This window comes from Drosophila miranda, chromosome XR, assembly GCF_003369915.1.
Source record: "Drosophila miranda strain MSH22 chromosome XR, D.miranda_PacBio2.1, whole genome shotgun sequence".
NCBI classification, from domain to species: Eukaryota; Metazoa; Arthropoda; class Insecta; order Diptera; family Drosophilidae; genus Drosophila; species Drosophila miranda.
Window position 1 is genome coordinate 18644213 of NC_046674.1, and position 16444 is coordinate 18660656.

Below are 16444 nucleotides of genomic sequence, written 5' to 3' on the forward strand. Positions count from 1 at the left end.
GGAGGCTTATGGGATCTTTGGTAATGTTTCAGAAGGTGATTTATATCATTTCAGATGGCAACGATCTTCTATCCCCAAATATATAGAAGAACCCAGTCCAATGCCCCAGGGTAGCACAGGGGACCATCTCCTGCAAATCGGTTGTAATGGTTGTATTCTTTGATCAAACCCGGCTTCAATATCATAGGACTATCTCTTGATTCGGCAAATGTGGGCTCATGGGATTTACCTTTATTTTGGATAAATATTTGAGCCTTTGGAATTCATCAAACAAAATCCCACGAAGGAACTAAAGATCATTCCTTTTGGGAGGCCTTTGGGAAAGGCATAGATCACAGACCACATTTTCGGGTACGATCCCCCATTTCTAAAAATATAATTAAAGATATGTAATTAATTTCTGTTTGATGTTTCTCAGGAGCCGCCCCCATTTCTCTTTGTGTAGTCTGATAATCTCCTGGCTGATTGCTCTGATTTCTGCGCTCCAAGGCGTACTTGGCACAAATTTGCACTCAAAAACACCAACGACAACCCGGACAACCCATGGAGAGAGATGATGCCGCCCAAACTCCTGTTGCTGCCGCCTCCTGCCACCTCCTGCCGCCTCCTGCTGCTCTTTAGCTACGCATTTTGTTTGTTGTTTGTATCGCCCCAATGCCTAACCCTTAAGTGCATCTTTTTATGGTAATTTTCAAGTGCAATTCCCATCCCATTGCCACCATCCAGCGCCCCACTCCTCCGCCTTTCTCTGTCTGTCTGTTGCTTCTGGAGTCTTCTGGCGTCCTGGCGGAGTCCTGGCATCTCTCGCCTCCTCCTGTGGCAATAATTAATGTTCGAAAATGCATCGTTTATGCGGCATAATGCATTCGTTGCATCCATTTCTGTGTGTCGTCTCAAAAGCCTCTTTTGAGTCGCGTGCAACAGCACTTGCTGCTTGGGCAGCTCCTCGAGAGGATGCACTCAACTTGTGGCACATGTTGCCTGTGTGTCCCGTGTCCCGTGCCCCATTGTCGAAGGAAGGGTTGTTGTATGCTGGCTGCTGGCTGCCTTTTTGGGGGTTACAGTGCCCCGAAGGGATCTCCATCAGCCACTGAGCTGTAATTAAATTTTTCGCTTTCATAATTTCATGCAATTTCTGGGTCTGGTTTCTGGGCTTCCAGAGGCGTGAATTATATTTTAATTGGGATTCGGGCGATTCCTGCCATAAGGAAGAGATTATGCTGCCCCCACCCCCCCTCAGAGAGTGGCACAAATTATTCGATTCTTCTAGAAATCCAAAACGCAGCAGGAAAATCCCCGAAAAGCTTAGGGATCCCCACCGAAGTAAACAAATAACAGTCGAAAAAGCGAGGAAAAGTGGGGGGGAAAATTAGATGCATTCAGTGGATACATAATTATAGATGTGTTCCGCTCGAGTCTAGGCGAAATTATGCAGCATGCAGCGTGCAGCGCCGCAGGGGCACACAAATCACTCACTCACACATGCATCAGAATCGCGGCAAAGGAGAGGCAGGAGGGGCAGGACGCACGAAGGCAAAAAGCAGCAAGGAAATAAAATATAGTAAAGGCATAAAGGAACAGCACAAAAAACAATCACAATTCACAATTCTGTCGGGTGTCGAAGTGCTTCGGGCACGCGACCGGCGACCAACGCTCATTTGTTGTTGCGCCTGCTAATGTCCTTGCCGCTCCGTGGCACGGGCACAAACCCCGCTGCTGCCTGCCTCATACAGCGGCATGTGCGGCATGGAAATCACAATGCAATGCAACCAACCACCCGAATCTCGGGCCCAGTCGCAGTCCCAGTCCCAGTGCTAACCCCAGCATGGAAATCGTGGCCTGGCCGCAACGCAATCGAAGCTGAAAATTCAGCCAGGTGCATTTTCAAACACCAAAAACCCAACAAAACACACGAGCCACCACATACGAGTGCTTGCAGCAGCAGCAGCACCACCAATCGAAGGGTGCACAAGGGGCACAGACAGACAGACAGGCAGTGAGGCATGACTATAAGGGAAGGGACTTACAGGAAACAGACATCACGGCAAAGATTTCGTTGGATTTTCGTTGTTTTCTTATTGGCAAGTGAAAATCATTCACTTTTTAAGGATTTTTATGCCCTGAGGATGCCTTTCAGTAGGTGGACTTCTTCCCTTTAAAGAACTTCTTTATTTATTTATGTATCTGCCTTTGTAGCCAGTCACCACTGTAGCTAGTCGCCATAAAGCAGAGCTCAAGCGTAGCGCGATTTCTAGCCTGCACTGCGTTTCGGGGTTTCGGGCGGCTCAGCTCTGAGGTCTCTAAGGCTGTTGCTGATTTCAATAGGGGGGTTTTTTAAATAAAAATACTCGCGCGTCACTCGGCGCTTTAGGGGTGGCACTGCACCGCACAGGAGGAGAGCTCTGCTCTGCTCAGCTATGCCCGGGTCTGGGTCCGTTCTAAGCCTCGTACTCGAATATCCGCCGCCGCCGCCGCATGTCAGTCACAGTGCCGTGAATGTCCATAGGGAGGGTTCGGAGCCAGGAGCCAGGAGCCAGAGTGGGGGGGAGGGGGGGGGCGAATATAAAATATTACATTTTTACCCCCTTATCTGACGGACAATGCGATATATAAAATTCCAATTGGACGCGTTCACCGCAAGAAGCGAGGCAGAAGGAAAAGGGGGAGAAATACGAGTATTCTCCCTTCGTTTGCCAAGATCCTGTGCACAGGATTCCCCTTCAGTGGTGCTGCTGTTCTGCTGCTGTGTGAAAATTGCACGACTTGCGCTTCTGCTTTTGACAATGGGCCTCTCAGAGCATTAACTAGTTTCCGTTGCAATTCCGAATCCAGCGATTCTACCCGTCGCCGCTTAATGAGGAACTTCATTACAAAAGCAACCCCATTCGACGGGGCTCTGGCACTGCCGCCTGCCTCCTGCCTCCTGCCTCCTGCCCCCTGCCAATGCCCCTTCGTTTCCTGTTTGGTTTGTTTCAATTAAATCGCATGTGCGATCCACGGAACAGAACACAGGACACATTGCAGGGCAGGGCACACGGCCATGGCTCATCTGTTACTTAATCATGGCATTGCCATGGATACCATACCTTTCGCAGCGAGGGTGTCCCTGTCCCCGTCCCCGTCCCCGTCACCGTCCCCGTCCTGTCTTACTGCCCCACGCGACCTTTGAGCAGGCACTGATATTTATTGCCATTCGATGGCACAGATGGCTAGCCTTCGTGGGACTTCGGTTTGCGCTGGTATTCCACCAGGTCTCACATCAGAGTAGATGTGGAATTAAATTGATTGTCGATTGATACTATACCAGAAGTACGGAAAATTTTATATAATTTTGTATAATAATTGATGGAACAGCAGAATTCATTGGTCTTTATACGTTTTAGGAATGTATTATCCATTTAGAAATATATTCCTATACGCGTACTCTGTTCCTTCGATCGCCTACGCATGCCAAAACACCGAGAATTCTAGATCATTTTTTGGCATTGCCTTCGGGGAACTGCCCACAAAAATATTTATCAGCCGTAAACAGAATTTTTTGCACAGTCTTTGCTTTGTTTTTTTAGGGACTTTCGCTGCGAGACGATGGACTGACAGACAGGCGCTCAAATCATGCCAGAGTCGTCTCTTTAGGGTTGAGTATTTTTCAGGAAATTTTCCGATTTTGCACTCATTTTCTGTGCGCTATTCGGGGGCAAATACTCAAAACTTCAACGAAGATTTCAACAATATGAATATAGAGTATGAATCCATTGGAAGGAGGTATATTTAGGATATATTTTACACAGAATATAGTGGGGGTTAAATGAATATAAGTGGTATAAGAATATAATACACGGACTTTTAGGCAAGCAAAAAACAAAAAAGGGGGTGTCTTTCGGAGTCTCGTTGTGGACTTTCTCTAGTAGTACAGATAATCGTAGCCGGGATAATCTGCTCCCCCCAGAGTGGTATTGCTCCAGCCAAACTGATACCGTATAAGGGCATCCACATCCTGGACAGCCACGCCTCGGGTCTGCAGCTTCTGGATAAACAGTTTTGCCGTTGGAGAGCCAGTCACGCGCTCGTAGGCAGGCAGCAGGGCCACCAGACGCCGCCAGAGCTCCGCCAGAGCGAGACTCGACTGTGTGGCACTGGGCTCCAGCAGGGAACGGATGAGCTCCAGCGGATAGATCTGGAAGAACTCCAGCTCGAAGCCGCGGATGCCGTTCACCAGCTGCGAGGCCTGCGGATACTTGTTGATCACCTTGATCTCCAGCTCCAAGTCCTCGAAGATCTTCAGGGAGCTGCCCGAGAGAATCAGCTGCTGGGAGAGCCACTGCAGCAGTTGCCGCACCTCGGGCTGCACCGCCAACTGGCGACTGAGACGGTAGGCCTGCAGGGAGTTGATGTCCCTGACGACACCCTGGAACTCCTCGTCGTTGAGGATGTAGGCCTGCACGAGTTTCTCGATCTGCTTCCTGGGTATCTGCCGGAAGATGCTACGCAGCTCTAGGGCCAGAGTGCTGGGCGGTGGCCCAGGTCTGGGCGCAGCAGCGGCAGCTCGAATGGGAGCCAGCTGTGCGGAGTAGGTGACTGCCACCAGGCAGCAGAGTCCCACGAGTGTCCAAGCGGCAGGGATCTGCATTCTGATCATTCTGATGTATCTGTCTTCGGTGACTAGATGGATGCTGTTCGGGCCGGCTGCTTTTATAGCCACAGATCTGCCCGCTTATCTGGTAGCCTCTTATCAGACACTCTCGGTAAAAACAGTAAACATCCGACGCTTTACATAGTCGGACGTGGTAATAGAAAAAGGTAGTGTGTCAAGATAAAGGTAGGGCTATTTACGACCCTTAGTCATGATTGTCTCACGGCTAAATATGGATTTAGTGGAGAGGTCTGGTAGCAGAGGAGCAATCGAAGCCCCAGCCAAACGGAAAACATCTTACAGATAATAATTCAAAGATACTGCAATTAGAGTGCATTTTGAAGTTGGAAATTCTCCCAGTTTCCCAATTCACACGGTATTGTGACTCCCACTAGAGCTCTCCACGGGAACAAGTGCACGGCTGCCCGCTGGGATTGCTGGGAGAAAGTGTTGGAGAAAGCAATCATTAGAGACGACAGATGTCTGTTGTAAATTAGTTACTCCCCGTACCTTTCACTCGATCGCATATCCGTTCCACCGACATTAGTTCCACTCGAAGAGACTTGCCCACGTTCGACTCGTTTGGTACATGGCATGCCCATGGACAGACACGCAGATGCAGGACACAGGACATAATTAGGATACACCTCCGCCTCCCGCTGCCGCTGCCGCTGCCGCTGCTGCGAAACAAAAGAAACATAGAAATATTCCAATTGAGCACGAAACCAAAGAGATTTGCTATATAATTTCCAAAATTTTGTAAACTGAAGAAAGAGTCTGGAAAATTGGAACTTTCGACAGGGATGCAGGGGATGCAGGGGATGCAGGGGATGCAGAGGGGATGCAGCCACCCCATTAAAATGGGAGGAGTAGGGGGAGGAGAAGGGAGGGCGCAAATGTTGATTTTTTGGTTTGGACCAGAGACCAGACCCAGGGGTTGATTGTGTGCTTCGATTGGGTTTTAGGGCAAAAGTAAAAGCATTCTGATCGACAGGGTACAGGGGAAAGGGCCAAGGAGAGGTTGGGTTGCAGCTGCCGCACTCTCACACACACAGACGCCGACAGACGGACACACAGACACAGGGGGAAGGGGAAGGGTAAGGGGGAAGGATACCCGCTTTCGGTGCTTCAGGGATAAATCATGTGTAAAGGTATTTTGATTTTTGTGATTTTTGTGCGGCGCATTCGCAAAGAGCATTCGCGGCAGCTGCCGGACTGCACGAGTGCATCAGAATTCCAATCGCAGTCCTGCTGCTGGCCGGAAAAACCACTGTGGAAAGCCGGGGGAAAGGCCCGTGTACCCGCGCCGCTTGCGACAGAATGTTGCCATGCAACTGCCACACAAACAAGCAACGGCTTGGGGCACGAGTGTTTTCTTTTGTTTTTTTGTTTTTTAATTGATTTGGCACAGGCTTCAATTTAACGCTTGGCTGCCACTTCCTCTCCGGGAAGTCCTTTTTTTTGCATACGAATGTCCTGCACGTGTCCTTCGCTCCGTTGGGGTTTTTTTAAGTTTTCCACAACTATAATTTTCAATAATTTCTGTACGTGCACTTCCTGCCTTATGACATGCCAATGAGTCAGAGAACAGTCGAAACAGAACAGAACCCATCCTCCCAGCTACAGGTACATTTGTCCTGGGCCACAGCCTTCCCCCTTTTCGTGGCACGCGTCAGGAGAACCCCTTCGGAGACACAAGAACTGACGAGACACACAAAGGAGGAAGGCGGGCGAGAACCTCAAACCCAAGAAGGCACAAAGAACAGAACCCTCGCGCCGCCAAGAAGTCAGTGCATTTTTAGGGGTTGCTCGATAGTTTGCTGCTTGCTGCTGCCGTCGAGGGTTGAGGGTTGTGTGGCATTCCTTGAAAGAGGCAGCGCGGGCATGGCAGGCATTCCTTTGCCGGAAGGAAGGAAAGCAAAGCAACACGTTCAAGACATTGTTGAGTCATCATCGTGCCATCGCCGAGACCCCCCCCTCCCTCCGCCTTGTGTGTGCTGGCATTTACATGCCTCGCAGGACCCTCGCAAGACGCTCGCAAGAGGCGCCTTGTCGCTGTCCTTTTAGGGAACCCTCCATTCATACATCCATCCATCCATTCATTCGTCACTTAATTGAGTTTGCGGCAAGAAGGGGCAAGCCAAGAAGAAAACCAGAGAAAATGAGACCATAAAAGAGGCAATTCCTTTGGCAGCAAAAGTGGTGCCAATTGTAGGTTTCACTTTAGGATACAAATTGAAACGCCCCTCAGTCGGCGACGACTTATTACCCTCGTCTCCTCCTCCGTTCCCCTGCCCCTCACCGACACCGTCACCGACACCGTCTTAGGGGGAATCCTCTGTTCGTGGTCTGGTTCCTTTCGCGAGGGGAAACTGCTTCGTATTCGTTCCGTTCCCTTTTCGCAGGGGGGGGGAAGAAGCCATTAAATTGATTATAAGACATCGTCGTTGAAATGTGTGTAAACCGTTCCTGCCAGACATCATGTCGCCCAGGGAAGTCCTTTCTGTCTCCCCCCTCTCTCTATCTCTCTCTCTCTCTGTGCTTCTCTTTTGGTTTTGTGTTTTTAGTGGAAGGCGTGGCAGGATTGAATTGAAGTCGAAGCTGAGGAATGCAACTAATTAGATGGGTGAGCCGTTTAGATGCCCAGGAAGAAGGCAATGAAGCATTTGAGAAGCCAATGAGGCGGCCGTTGAATAGTTAATGGGGGAAGGACTTCAAAAGGTTAATGGACGGGAATGAATCAATGTTGTTCCTCTGGAAAGGAAGAAGGTGTGTCAGATCTTTGAGTGGAGGATTGATGCATAGAGGCGTGGCAGAGTTGGTTTAGGAGCTATGATCCTTAAAAGGAGGCTAGTTGTGCTACAAACAGAAACACTCTTTTTCTTTCCCTTATCTTTTGTCCATAATTCGAAGAAGAGTACACATTTGGCACACGCCCACTCCCACGCATACTCACTTATTTTGCTCAGCTTCGGGAGAGAGAGGGAGATCACATCTCTATTTGAGTGACATTCGGAGGGAGAGCGGCGAAGATAAGCAGCGCTTGCTCGTTCCTTTTTGCTCTCCTTCTTTCATTCTTTCACACGCGCGCACACACACAAACATGCCGGTAACACAACCAAAAGAAAACATTCGAGACACAACGGAATGGCTTATTGCACAAAAAATAAAACAAATAAATACATTAAATCTATGTACATATGTACATAATATATTCGCTTGTTCCACTGCATTTGCACATTTTAGCGCACACGATCAGCCTCTGCTTAATCACGCCACTTTTTCACTCTACTCTGCACTAAAAACACTAAAAATTAAACTTTTTGTTGTGTTTTCAATCCCTAACTTACACTACACTACACTGCACTGCTGCGCGACAATTTTTCCCGACAAATTTTCATAAGATTCCCGCATTTCACGGCCCGAAACAGCAAAACAACGCCAGTTTGATTTCCGAATAAACGATTTGCGCTTAGAATGAAGGGCGGGGGGGAACTGTGGAAGCTGTGAGAGCGTAAGAGATGCGTGGGCGACGCATAAAGAAATTTTACAAGGTGGTCGGCAAACTCTCTTTTCGTGCCTTCTTTCACGCTCAGCACAACTGAGAGCGCTTTGACGCTAGTTTTGTTGAGAGAGGGAGAACGAAGTTGGCTGTTGTACTGAGCAGATCACCTTGCATAATTTCAACGCTTGCATATTGCATATTGTAATTGCTCTCTCCCACTCACTCTCTTCTGCTATGCACGCGTATAACCATACTCTTCTTTTATTGCTTCTTTCATAGCTTATCCGCATTGTTTGTGGCTTCTCTTTGACTCGCTCTCCAGTGCACGAACTGAGAAGAGCGAACTTTTCTGCTCCTCTACTCCGCCCTCTCCCACTACGACGAACGATTATAGGGCACTTTCTGGCACAGGTATTTGTGAGAGTGGTAAATGAAGAGTGCGGGTGTAGGTGCAGTGTCATGTAATCAAATCATGTAGAATGTAATGTCGAGTGTAGAATGTGCAGGGCTATTTTTGGAAATCATAAAATGCATCGATGGATTATTTAAAAAATATCCTGTTTCTGCCCCGTTGTGTTTACAAAAGGCACTCCCTAGTTCCTACTCCCTACTCCCTACATCCTACATCCTACTCCCCTAAATTCATGGAAAAGTCAGCAGCTGCTGCCTGGCCGAACCTTTATCGCAACGGCACTGATAGCAGTTCCACCCAGAAATCTGTCAGACAGCGGGGAACAAGAGCCAGGAGCCTGTGTTCACGGCCTGTTGGCCAGGCGGCGCACGTGTGTGGTGGCAGCGACAACCTCATTTACATGGAACACAGGAATGGGTACACGGAATAGGGATAACGCACAAGGGATCTGCGTAGGGAAAAGCTCCCTTTCGGCTCATATTTGTCTAAAATGTAAATGTAGAATTATGTACATATTAACGATGAAAGGCGAGGCGGGGCGAGGCGAGGCAGGGCGCTGCGCAGGCGCAACCTGGGGGTTCAGGGACCGGCGGCACGTTCCACGGTTCTACCCCTCTGGATAGCTCTAGATAGCGGTACATAAACAGCTGCCCTGCTTTGCCAAAAAACGAGTTTATCCTTTATCCGAGGAGTCAAGGCACTCGCGTGCCGAATGCCGCATGCCGCATGCCTCGAGTCCTGTTCCTCCCCGTACAGTTCATTTCGAGCCTCATTTCGATGCTCATAAATAACAATGCAATGATCCCCAGGTATTTTTCACGTGTTTGGCACGTTTCACTCGATTTTCCGGTTCTCGATTCCTCAATTTTCCTCCCTGCTTATCCAACAAAAGGTGATGAGGAGGAGGAGGTGGATGTGGATGTGGATGTGGGGAATGAGTATGTGGCACGCGGCCCTTTTTGATAAATTGTGCTTTAAAGCGAAGGGCCAGCCGCATTGACAAATGGCCAAAGCAATGCCAGCGGACAGGACAGCCCCCCCCAAAGGAGGGGAGAATGCAGAAGAGACGTTGGAGCCAAAGACAACAATTGGTTTTGCCTTATTGATGGGAATAAATCTTCATCGTCGCTGCCTCTTGCTTTATTTATCTCAAAGTGTAGCAATTACATTAAGCCCCAGGTTTTTCCAGGTTATCGGACACCACCTGGGACCAATAGCGCAGCAGGGAATGCATTTCCCTGAAGCCCAGGCGTGGCGGCAGTTTCTGCAGAGGCCTGGGGTCTCCAAAAACCCTTACTGTACTCCAGCAGATCAAAGGCCAAACCATTTGCTGAATGAAGGCTTATGAAGGCAGTGGAACAGCAATTTCGTGGCTAAGAGGGGCGAAGAGGGGCGGTTTTGCCTTCCTCTCACCGTTGGTTTGAAGTAGATGGAGTCCGTGTAGCGCTTCCATGGGCCAGTTCCAGGCATCAGCCACTGCGGCATGAGGAGCAGAAAACGCTCTTGGTTCAGGCCATCGCGGAACTCGCCGGGTATCACTCCAACATGCTTCAGGCACAGACCCATGGCTCTGTCTTCAGATGAGGATGAGAGATGCGTGTCCTCCAATGCGAATAAGGAGTGATTCCAATCCCCCAATACAGCAAAGGACTGATTCCTTTTCTCCAATGCGGAGAGGGCGTTATATTTGGGATCACAAATATTACTTCCATTAAAATCGAACAGATTCAAGCGATGCATAGCACCGCTGCCCCATGCATATATCCCTCCCGGAAGTCCGACCACTGACGTTGGCCAAATATTATCGAAGATTCCGAGAAAACGTCTCAAATAGTATTCCGTTAGGCGTATGCCCAAGTTTAGACCGAGCACCAGCCCCAAGGCATTGCGAATCATTGTGGGAGCCGCAATAGAAAATCGTTTTCCACGGCTCAACCTTTGATAGCCGCAGCAAATGCATTCACTCACGGAAGCACAGTGCCACAGTTGATATCTGCCTACGTTATTAAGTTATAATACATTTATTGTACAGTTTAATGGATGTAGTAATTATAGGAAAATAGGGGACTAACATAAGGTATGGAATGGAGAGGCGAGATAATGGCTTTAGTAGATACAGTACGTTTCCCTGCTGCTATACTCCTTCAACATCGCTTAACCCTTCAAAATCCAGCGTATACCCAAAGAACAGACGTGCAGGAAGTCCCCTCTGGAGCGATGGCAGAGCAAGAGACTCTCTTGAGATACCGATAAAGTATGCAAGTGGCAGAGCTTGAGCAGCAATCGGTCCTCTGAAACGCAAGAATATGATATCTGAAGAAATAAATCGAAACGATCGAATGATAATCTCACATTAGTCCTGTGGAAAAATCCGATTGCCGCTTCTTATATTTGGCACATCCTTAGGCTTGTTCCTCGTCATTCAGGTGGCATTCAGTCTGCCAAATTCTCCTCTCTGGAGACCAATTTCCTTGCTATTTACTCTCAAAAGCTTCCAGAAGCCAGTCGCATGCCGAATATTGGTTCAAACCTTAGAAAACGGTGTTCCATAGTAATGCAACGAGCTCTGGTCATTCCATCAATCCCCACCTGTGGGGAGATCCCAGACGTTGTTTTGAGTCTTAAGACGCGGGGCAAAGTCAATTCGAATCACAGTTTTGTTTTCTCGTACTCCTCGCAGCACTTGCGCATATAATTTAAACAAATTCTAACATGATTTAGGTCTAGTTTTGAGTCCTTGTTCTTCCGCATCATCCACATCTTGCAGCAATGTGATCTACCTGAAATTAAAGGAGCTTTAGTAAAGCAGTTCCACATCAAAATGCTCTTATTCTCACATAAACATAACCTTCGATTATCCCTTTTTATGATTTGTGGTTTTTTCTTTGGACCAGATCTCCAGCTGTCTTTGCAGTTGTTGCTGTGGCAGACGCATGGGTAGTGTTCGCTGGGGCACGGGTATGCCAAAGACACGCAGGCGATACAACAAGTACTCGTAGATCTCGAACTCAAAGTCCTTGACGTAGTGGTAGCTGATGGCAGTGGTCGAACAGCAGGTCTCCGTCTGAGGATGATACCATCTTTAATAAAGGAGAATCTCCGATCCACAGAAATAGTATCTCTTACCGGCTTATAGAACACAAAGCCACTCAGCCATCCAGTGGTGGGAAAATGGGGCACCAAATGCTTGGGAGACAGCGGCAAAAAGCGTTCCTGTCCCTCCTCATCCCGAGAGTCTCCTGCCACAACACCCACATTCCTCAGGCAATTTCCTATCTGCCGATCCTCTGACAGCGTATTCTCTGGACAGAAACGGGTGTTATTCAGCGCAAAGAGATTCAGTCGCCGCAGGGCATCACGACTCAACACGTAGCCTGCCCCACCGGACATGTAGCCCTGCGGGAAATCGGTGTGGAATTTGTGGCCAAAATAAAGAGCGGCCTCTGGATCGTAGGGGTAGAGAAAGTACCTCAGATTCTCCATGATAATAAAGCTGAAAAAGCAGAGATGTTTAAAAGAGATTCAAAAGATTTGCTCGTCCCACTCACGTATCATCATCTGCCTTGAGAAACCAATCGTAATCCTCACCATGATGCTTGTACGCGTACGCAAAGCCGGCGCGAACTTTGGCATACAGATTTTTACGATCTTCAGGCACACCCACATCGATGGCCCCCAGTTCTTTGTCCTCTTCGCTGCTCAGGAATATCAACTTATTGCAGCGCGAACCCCACGTGTTCTTCACCTTTGCGGCCTTTCTGTGGTGCCACTGGGGTATTGTCAGCACGAGGCACAGCACTCGCGTTTCATTAAACAGCCACGCGGCAATGTCCGCCTCCGTCTCAGTTTTTGTTTCAGTGTGGACCTGAGGCGTGGCAGCGGGGGCCTGGGTGAGGGCATAGTCGCGGCTATCAGTGAGTCGCAGGTAATCGAAGAGATCCGTCAGTCGTATGCCAATGACCAGGCCCAGCACCAAGCAGAGCACATTGCGATACATTCCGTGTTGGATTTCAGGCAATCACTGGCAGGGAGAGTGATAGTATATGTTGTGAACAGCGCAACGAATGCATTTCGTTGCCAGCTGATTGAAGAGGCTCCCACTCTTCTTTTCTCTCGCTCAAAACGGGTTTACACATAGTCGCGGGGATTGTGTTTGGCATTCATAATGAGTCACAAGTCCCAGTCAAAAGATGTCGTCAGAAAAGAAATCACCCAAAACTCGCATACAAATCACAGATTATGTTTTCCTCTCACTTTCGGGAACGCCCGCGATGATCGGCCAGCCCATCTGCCAAACTGGTTTTCCGAGTAGCATATTCAGGTGTTGACCTATTTTTGGCATAAATTAGCAAACAGCTCTCTCCCGCCATTCCTCTTCTCTCCACCAAATCGATAGATCGCTTGCGATCTGTATAAATGAAATCATTCTGTTTATTTTTATTGCTAGATAATCATTTCATTCTCATTCTCATTCGTTTGTTTAGTTTAAGTTTTTTTATATAGCAAATCCATGTTACAATTTGTGTTTCCGTGTATCATTTTTAGCTTTTCTTGATTTTAGTTTGTAGATTTACTTTAGCTTTAACCTTTCTTGGTATGTTTCGTTTTTGTTTAGACTAAAATGTGGACTAATTATTTCAGCTTTTGCTTTCATTTTTCTTAGCTTTGCTTCACTTTGATTTTGTGTGTTTCTTTACCACTTTTGTTTTGCTTTTCTGGCCATTGGTTTTGAGCCTTTTATAGCCCTTTGCTTTGGGCCCCTTCTGACCTTTCGCTTCGGGGGACTATTTTGACCCTTCGGTTCAAATCAAAAGGATCAAGCCTTACAAAATGGTTTACAAAAAAATTGTTAATTGTAATATTAGTTTGTATCGTACTTAGAGCTTAGGCTTTTATAATCGATTCATTATATATGTACTTCATTTATATTTCATTATACGTTTAGTAAGTGCACTTGCCAATTTCTGTTTATCCCGCCTCGCCTCGAACTCATATTCAAAATAAACAAAAATTGTACGGCGCTAAACTCAAATACAACAACCAATCAAAGGGGTATGTCCGTAAGCCATAGGTTTTTCTTTTTTGATTTCTTTTTTGTTTTTTTGTTAGTACATGTTCTTGTTTTTAGTTTTTAGTTACACAGCCTTAGAAACTACTTAAGGACTAAGTCGTACATGAAATCATGGGGACAAACACAATGCCAAATCGTGCAAAAAACACGAGAAATGGGAAAAAATTATTAAAAAGTGTACAGTGCGTTTCACAACCACACGTCGCTAGCAATTGGCTCAGAAAAATATATATATCGTAAAAGGCGATCATTAAATTAAGGCTTTCTTTGAATTAAGGCAATGGAGAAAGGATATACAATTGTTTAAAATATAAATTCAGATCTCTAATCGACTTACAGCTATGACACGCACTGTCGCACCGGGCTAAGTGTGACCAAAAAAAACGATCTTTAGTTTAAAAAAAAAATGTATAATAAAACATATTTTTTGGATTATTCCATAAGTTATATAACAAAATAAGTTTTAAAAAAAATTGATATATATATATATATATAATAATATGTATATGCGAAAATTTTTACGTCTTTATTATCGATTTATGATCGATATATCGCTTTATCCTACAGGTCCTTCCTTCCATTTTCGTTTCGTTTCGCTTCTATGTTTGACATTATAATTTCGCTTGCAAAAATATACATTATTTATATGGTATAAACATTATTCCGATACATTTTTCAGGTCTTTTGCCACCAATTTTCTCGCTTGGTTGGTATTCTTTTTTTTCTTGTATAAATTGTATTTATAGTTAAATGTATTATAATGTTAGTTTTTTTGTTGTTGTTTAATTGTTGATGTTTTTTTTTTTAGCTTGGCTTTAGATTACAATTTATCCATTATATTATAAATATTACGGTTCTGCTTATTGGTTTCCATTTACGATTCTAACATTTTTCCTTTTGTTTTTTGTGGTATTTTCCCTTATGTTTTGTGGTATTTTTTTGTTGTTTTTATCTGGTTTTTTTTTTTTGTATAATTTTAGGAACCTATTTTTTAGCTAGCTGAACGCTTAGACGACGCGTACAAATTTCTATAAAAAAAAAATGCTTTCCTATAATTTTGGGCTTACAATTAATTCATATGTGTGTGTGTGTGTTTGTGTGTGTATGTATAACATCAAAATATATATATTGTATATGGATTTATGTTGGTTATATTAGTACGTCATATCTGCGTGTGTGTGTGTTTATGTGTCAATGATCTCCTATCTTAAGAATATATTGTAGTGTATTTCAAAAGTCGTGACAATCATATGGATCCATGAATAGTTCATACATCCATTTGAATGTCAGCACTTGTCTGGTATCAGCACATATATCGATGATGATGATCTATATATATATATATATATCGATTAATAATCATATATTCCTTATCGTTTAGCCGAATGACAAAGCATTGACAAGTTTTACAAATTTTGTTTCTGTTTTTAGATGTTTTTTTTTTTAAACATTGGCACGATATTTATAAATAATATATACGGTGTTATATAGCCTATAAAAAAATATATGTAAATGATTGATTAGTGTTTTGTTTTGTTAGTTCTGATTTTCTTTGCTTTCAATCCCCACAAACAATTCTCTATGGTGTTATATAAACCTATGTATAAAGTATGCTATATATGCGACCCTAGACCTAAGCAAAATGTGGTGTTCGAATATCATAAAGGCGCAAACACAACGAATCCAAATCTGTATTATGAATCATGTATCCCATCTGTCGCGTTGGACGTTTGACTAACTATGCATAACAATTTGTGTATATATATATATAGATATAATATATCATATATGCCTGTCCTTAAACGGATTTCTAAGTAAAACTAAACAACATAAAATAATAAATTACAAGATGAACGTGTTTGTTGTAGGTTCTATGATCTGGTTGTTGCTCTCAATCGGAAGAGAGTCTTCTGGTTTCTATATATCTTTTTAAAGCATATTCAAAGCATTCCATATATATTGTTGGGCGTCTAAATGCACATGCTGCATGCCACACACGAAAAACTGCAGTACAATATATAGTTAAATCGTATAATATTTACAGCTCTAAATGTTTTGTCATAAATCAAAGAATTCTAGGGTGGAGGGGGCTATACACTGACTAACGATAATGGCTAGAGTAGTTTTTTGTTTTTTGCCGTGGAGAAAGAAATGGGGGAAAGTGGGGGGAACTAGTTATTCTTTAGAACTAAGTTATAGATGATATTTTTTCTCTCGCTGTTCAGTTTATCGAGTGTTCGTTTCTCTCTTGCTACTCTTTGTACGAGTGTTCGTTCTCACTTGCTACGAGTTCTTTTCTTTCTCTTTCTACTCTGTCTCGCTACTAGTTGTACAACGATTTCATTTGCCGTCCTCTCGCTACTCTTTGTACAACGAATTCGTTTCAAGAAGTCATCTTAATCGCTAAATTCCTAAGCTTAGAGCTACAGTTCCTTGCTTCACTCACACACTTCTCTTCGCACACATGCGCTTTGGACTTTTGGCTTAATATACCGCTTGAATATATCTTAATCGCTATGTTATTTGTATATGTATATGCATCTAAAAACCAAACTCTTTCACTCACTCACTCGCTCGGTCTCTCTCTCTCTCTCACTCTCTCTCATTCTCTCTCACTCTCTCTCACTCTCTCTCACTCTCTCTCACTCTCTCTCACTCTCTCTCACTCTCTCTCACTCTCTCTCACTCTCTCTCACTCTCGCTCACTCTATATCGCCTAACACTTATAGTTATCGGTACAACTGATATATTTTACAATTTTTCTTTCACTTATTGGCGTCCGAATTGGCTGTTGATCCTCCCACAACGCCTCCCGATGCAGCTCCC

At 45.2% G+C, this 16444-nt stretch overlaps 3 protein-coding genes and 1 long non-coding RNA gene across 5 annotated transcripts in view; 1 reads left to right on the plus strand and 3 right to left on the minus strand.

Moving 5' to 3' along the window:
• Positions 1-3737: 3737 nt before the first annotated feature.
• On the minus strand, positions 3738-4672 carry LOC108152187. Its single transcript, XM_017281335.2, has one exon. The coding sequence runs from the start codon at positions 4634-4636 to the stop codon at positions 3902-3904; it is 735 nt and encodes a 244-aa protein (XP_017136824.1). The 5' UTR covers positions 4637-4672; the 3' UTR covers positions 3738-3901.
• Positions 4673-9647: 4975 nt separating this feature from the next.
• LOC108151381 (glycoprotein-N-acetylgalactosamine 3-beta-galactosyltransferase 1-like) lies at positions 9648-15100 on the minus strand. Of its 2 annotated transcripts, none has more exons than XM_033386797.1 (4): positions 12096-15100; positions 11674-12040; positions 11502-11611; positions 9648-9821 (listed from the first exon to the last, which is right to left on the minus strand). In XM_033386797.1, exons 1-4 carry the CDS (start codon positions 12542-12544, stop codon positions 9716-9718), a joined length of 1032 nt encoding a protein of 343 aa, XP_033242688.1. In that variant the 5' UTR covers positions 12545-15100; the 3' UTR covers positions 9648-9715. The 2 variants fall into 2 exon arrangements, with proteins under 2 accessions (XP_033242688.1, XP_033242687.1); XM_033386796.1 differs by lacking the exon at positions 9648-9821 and adding an exon at positions 11294-11327 and having other exon boundaries at positions 11385-11611.
• LOC108151383 lies at positions 10551-10893 on the plus strand. The gene is made up of 2 exons (XR_001774726.2): positions 10551-10665; positions 10721-10893. It is a non-coding gene; the product is annotated as an uncharacterized LOC108151383 (long non-coding RNA).
• Positions 15101-15555: 455 nt separating the features above from the next.
• Positions 15556-16444, minus strand: part of LOC108151382 (nuclear receptor coactivator 6) — a 24006-nt gene continuing 23117 nt past the window's right edge. The window contains exon 11 of the mRNA XM_017279946.2: positions 15556-16444. This exon is cut by the window's right edge and continues 277 nt beyond it. Within this exon, the coding sequence (XP_017135435.1) occupies positions 16384-16444 (61 nt within the window). The 3' untranslated portion in view covers positions 15556-16383.

Coding starts and splice junctions, on each gene's coding strand:
- LOC108152187 (XM_017281335.2), bottom strand. CDS start 4,636: ATGATCAGAATGCAGATCCCTGCCGCTTGGACACTCGTGGGACTCTGC.
- LOC108151381 (XM_033386797.1), bottom strand. CDS start 12,544: ATGTATCGCAATGTGCTCTGCTTGGTGCTGGGCCTGGTCATTGGCATA. Junction 11,612..11,673: donor GCTTTGTGTTCTATAAGCCG/GTAAGAGATACT, acceptor TATCATCCTCAG/ACGGAGACCTGCTGTTCGAC. Junction 9,822..11,501: donor CGTGTCTTTGGCATACCCGT/GCCCCAGCGAAC, acceptor TGGAGACCCCAG/GCCTCTGCAGAAACTGCCGC.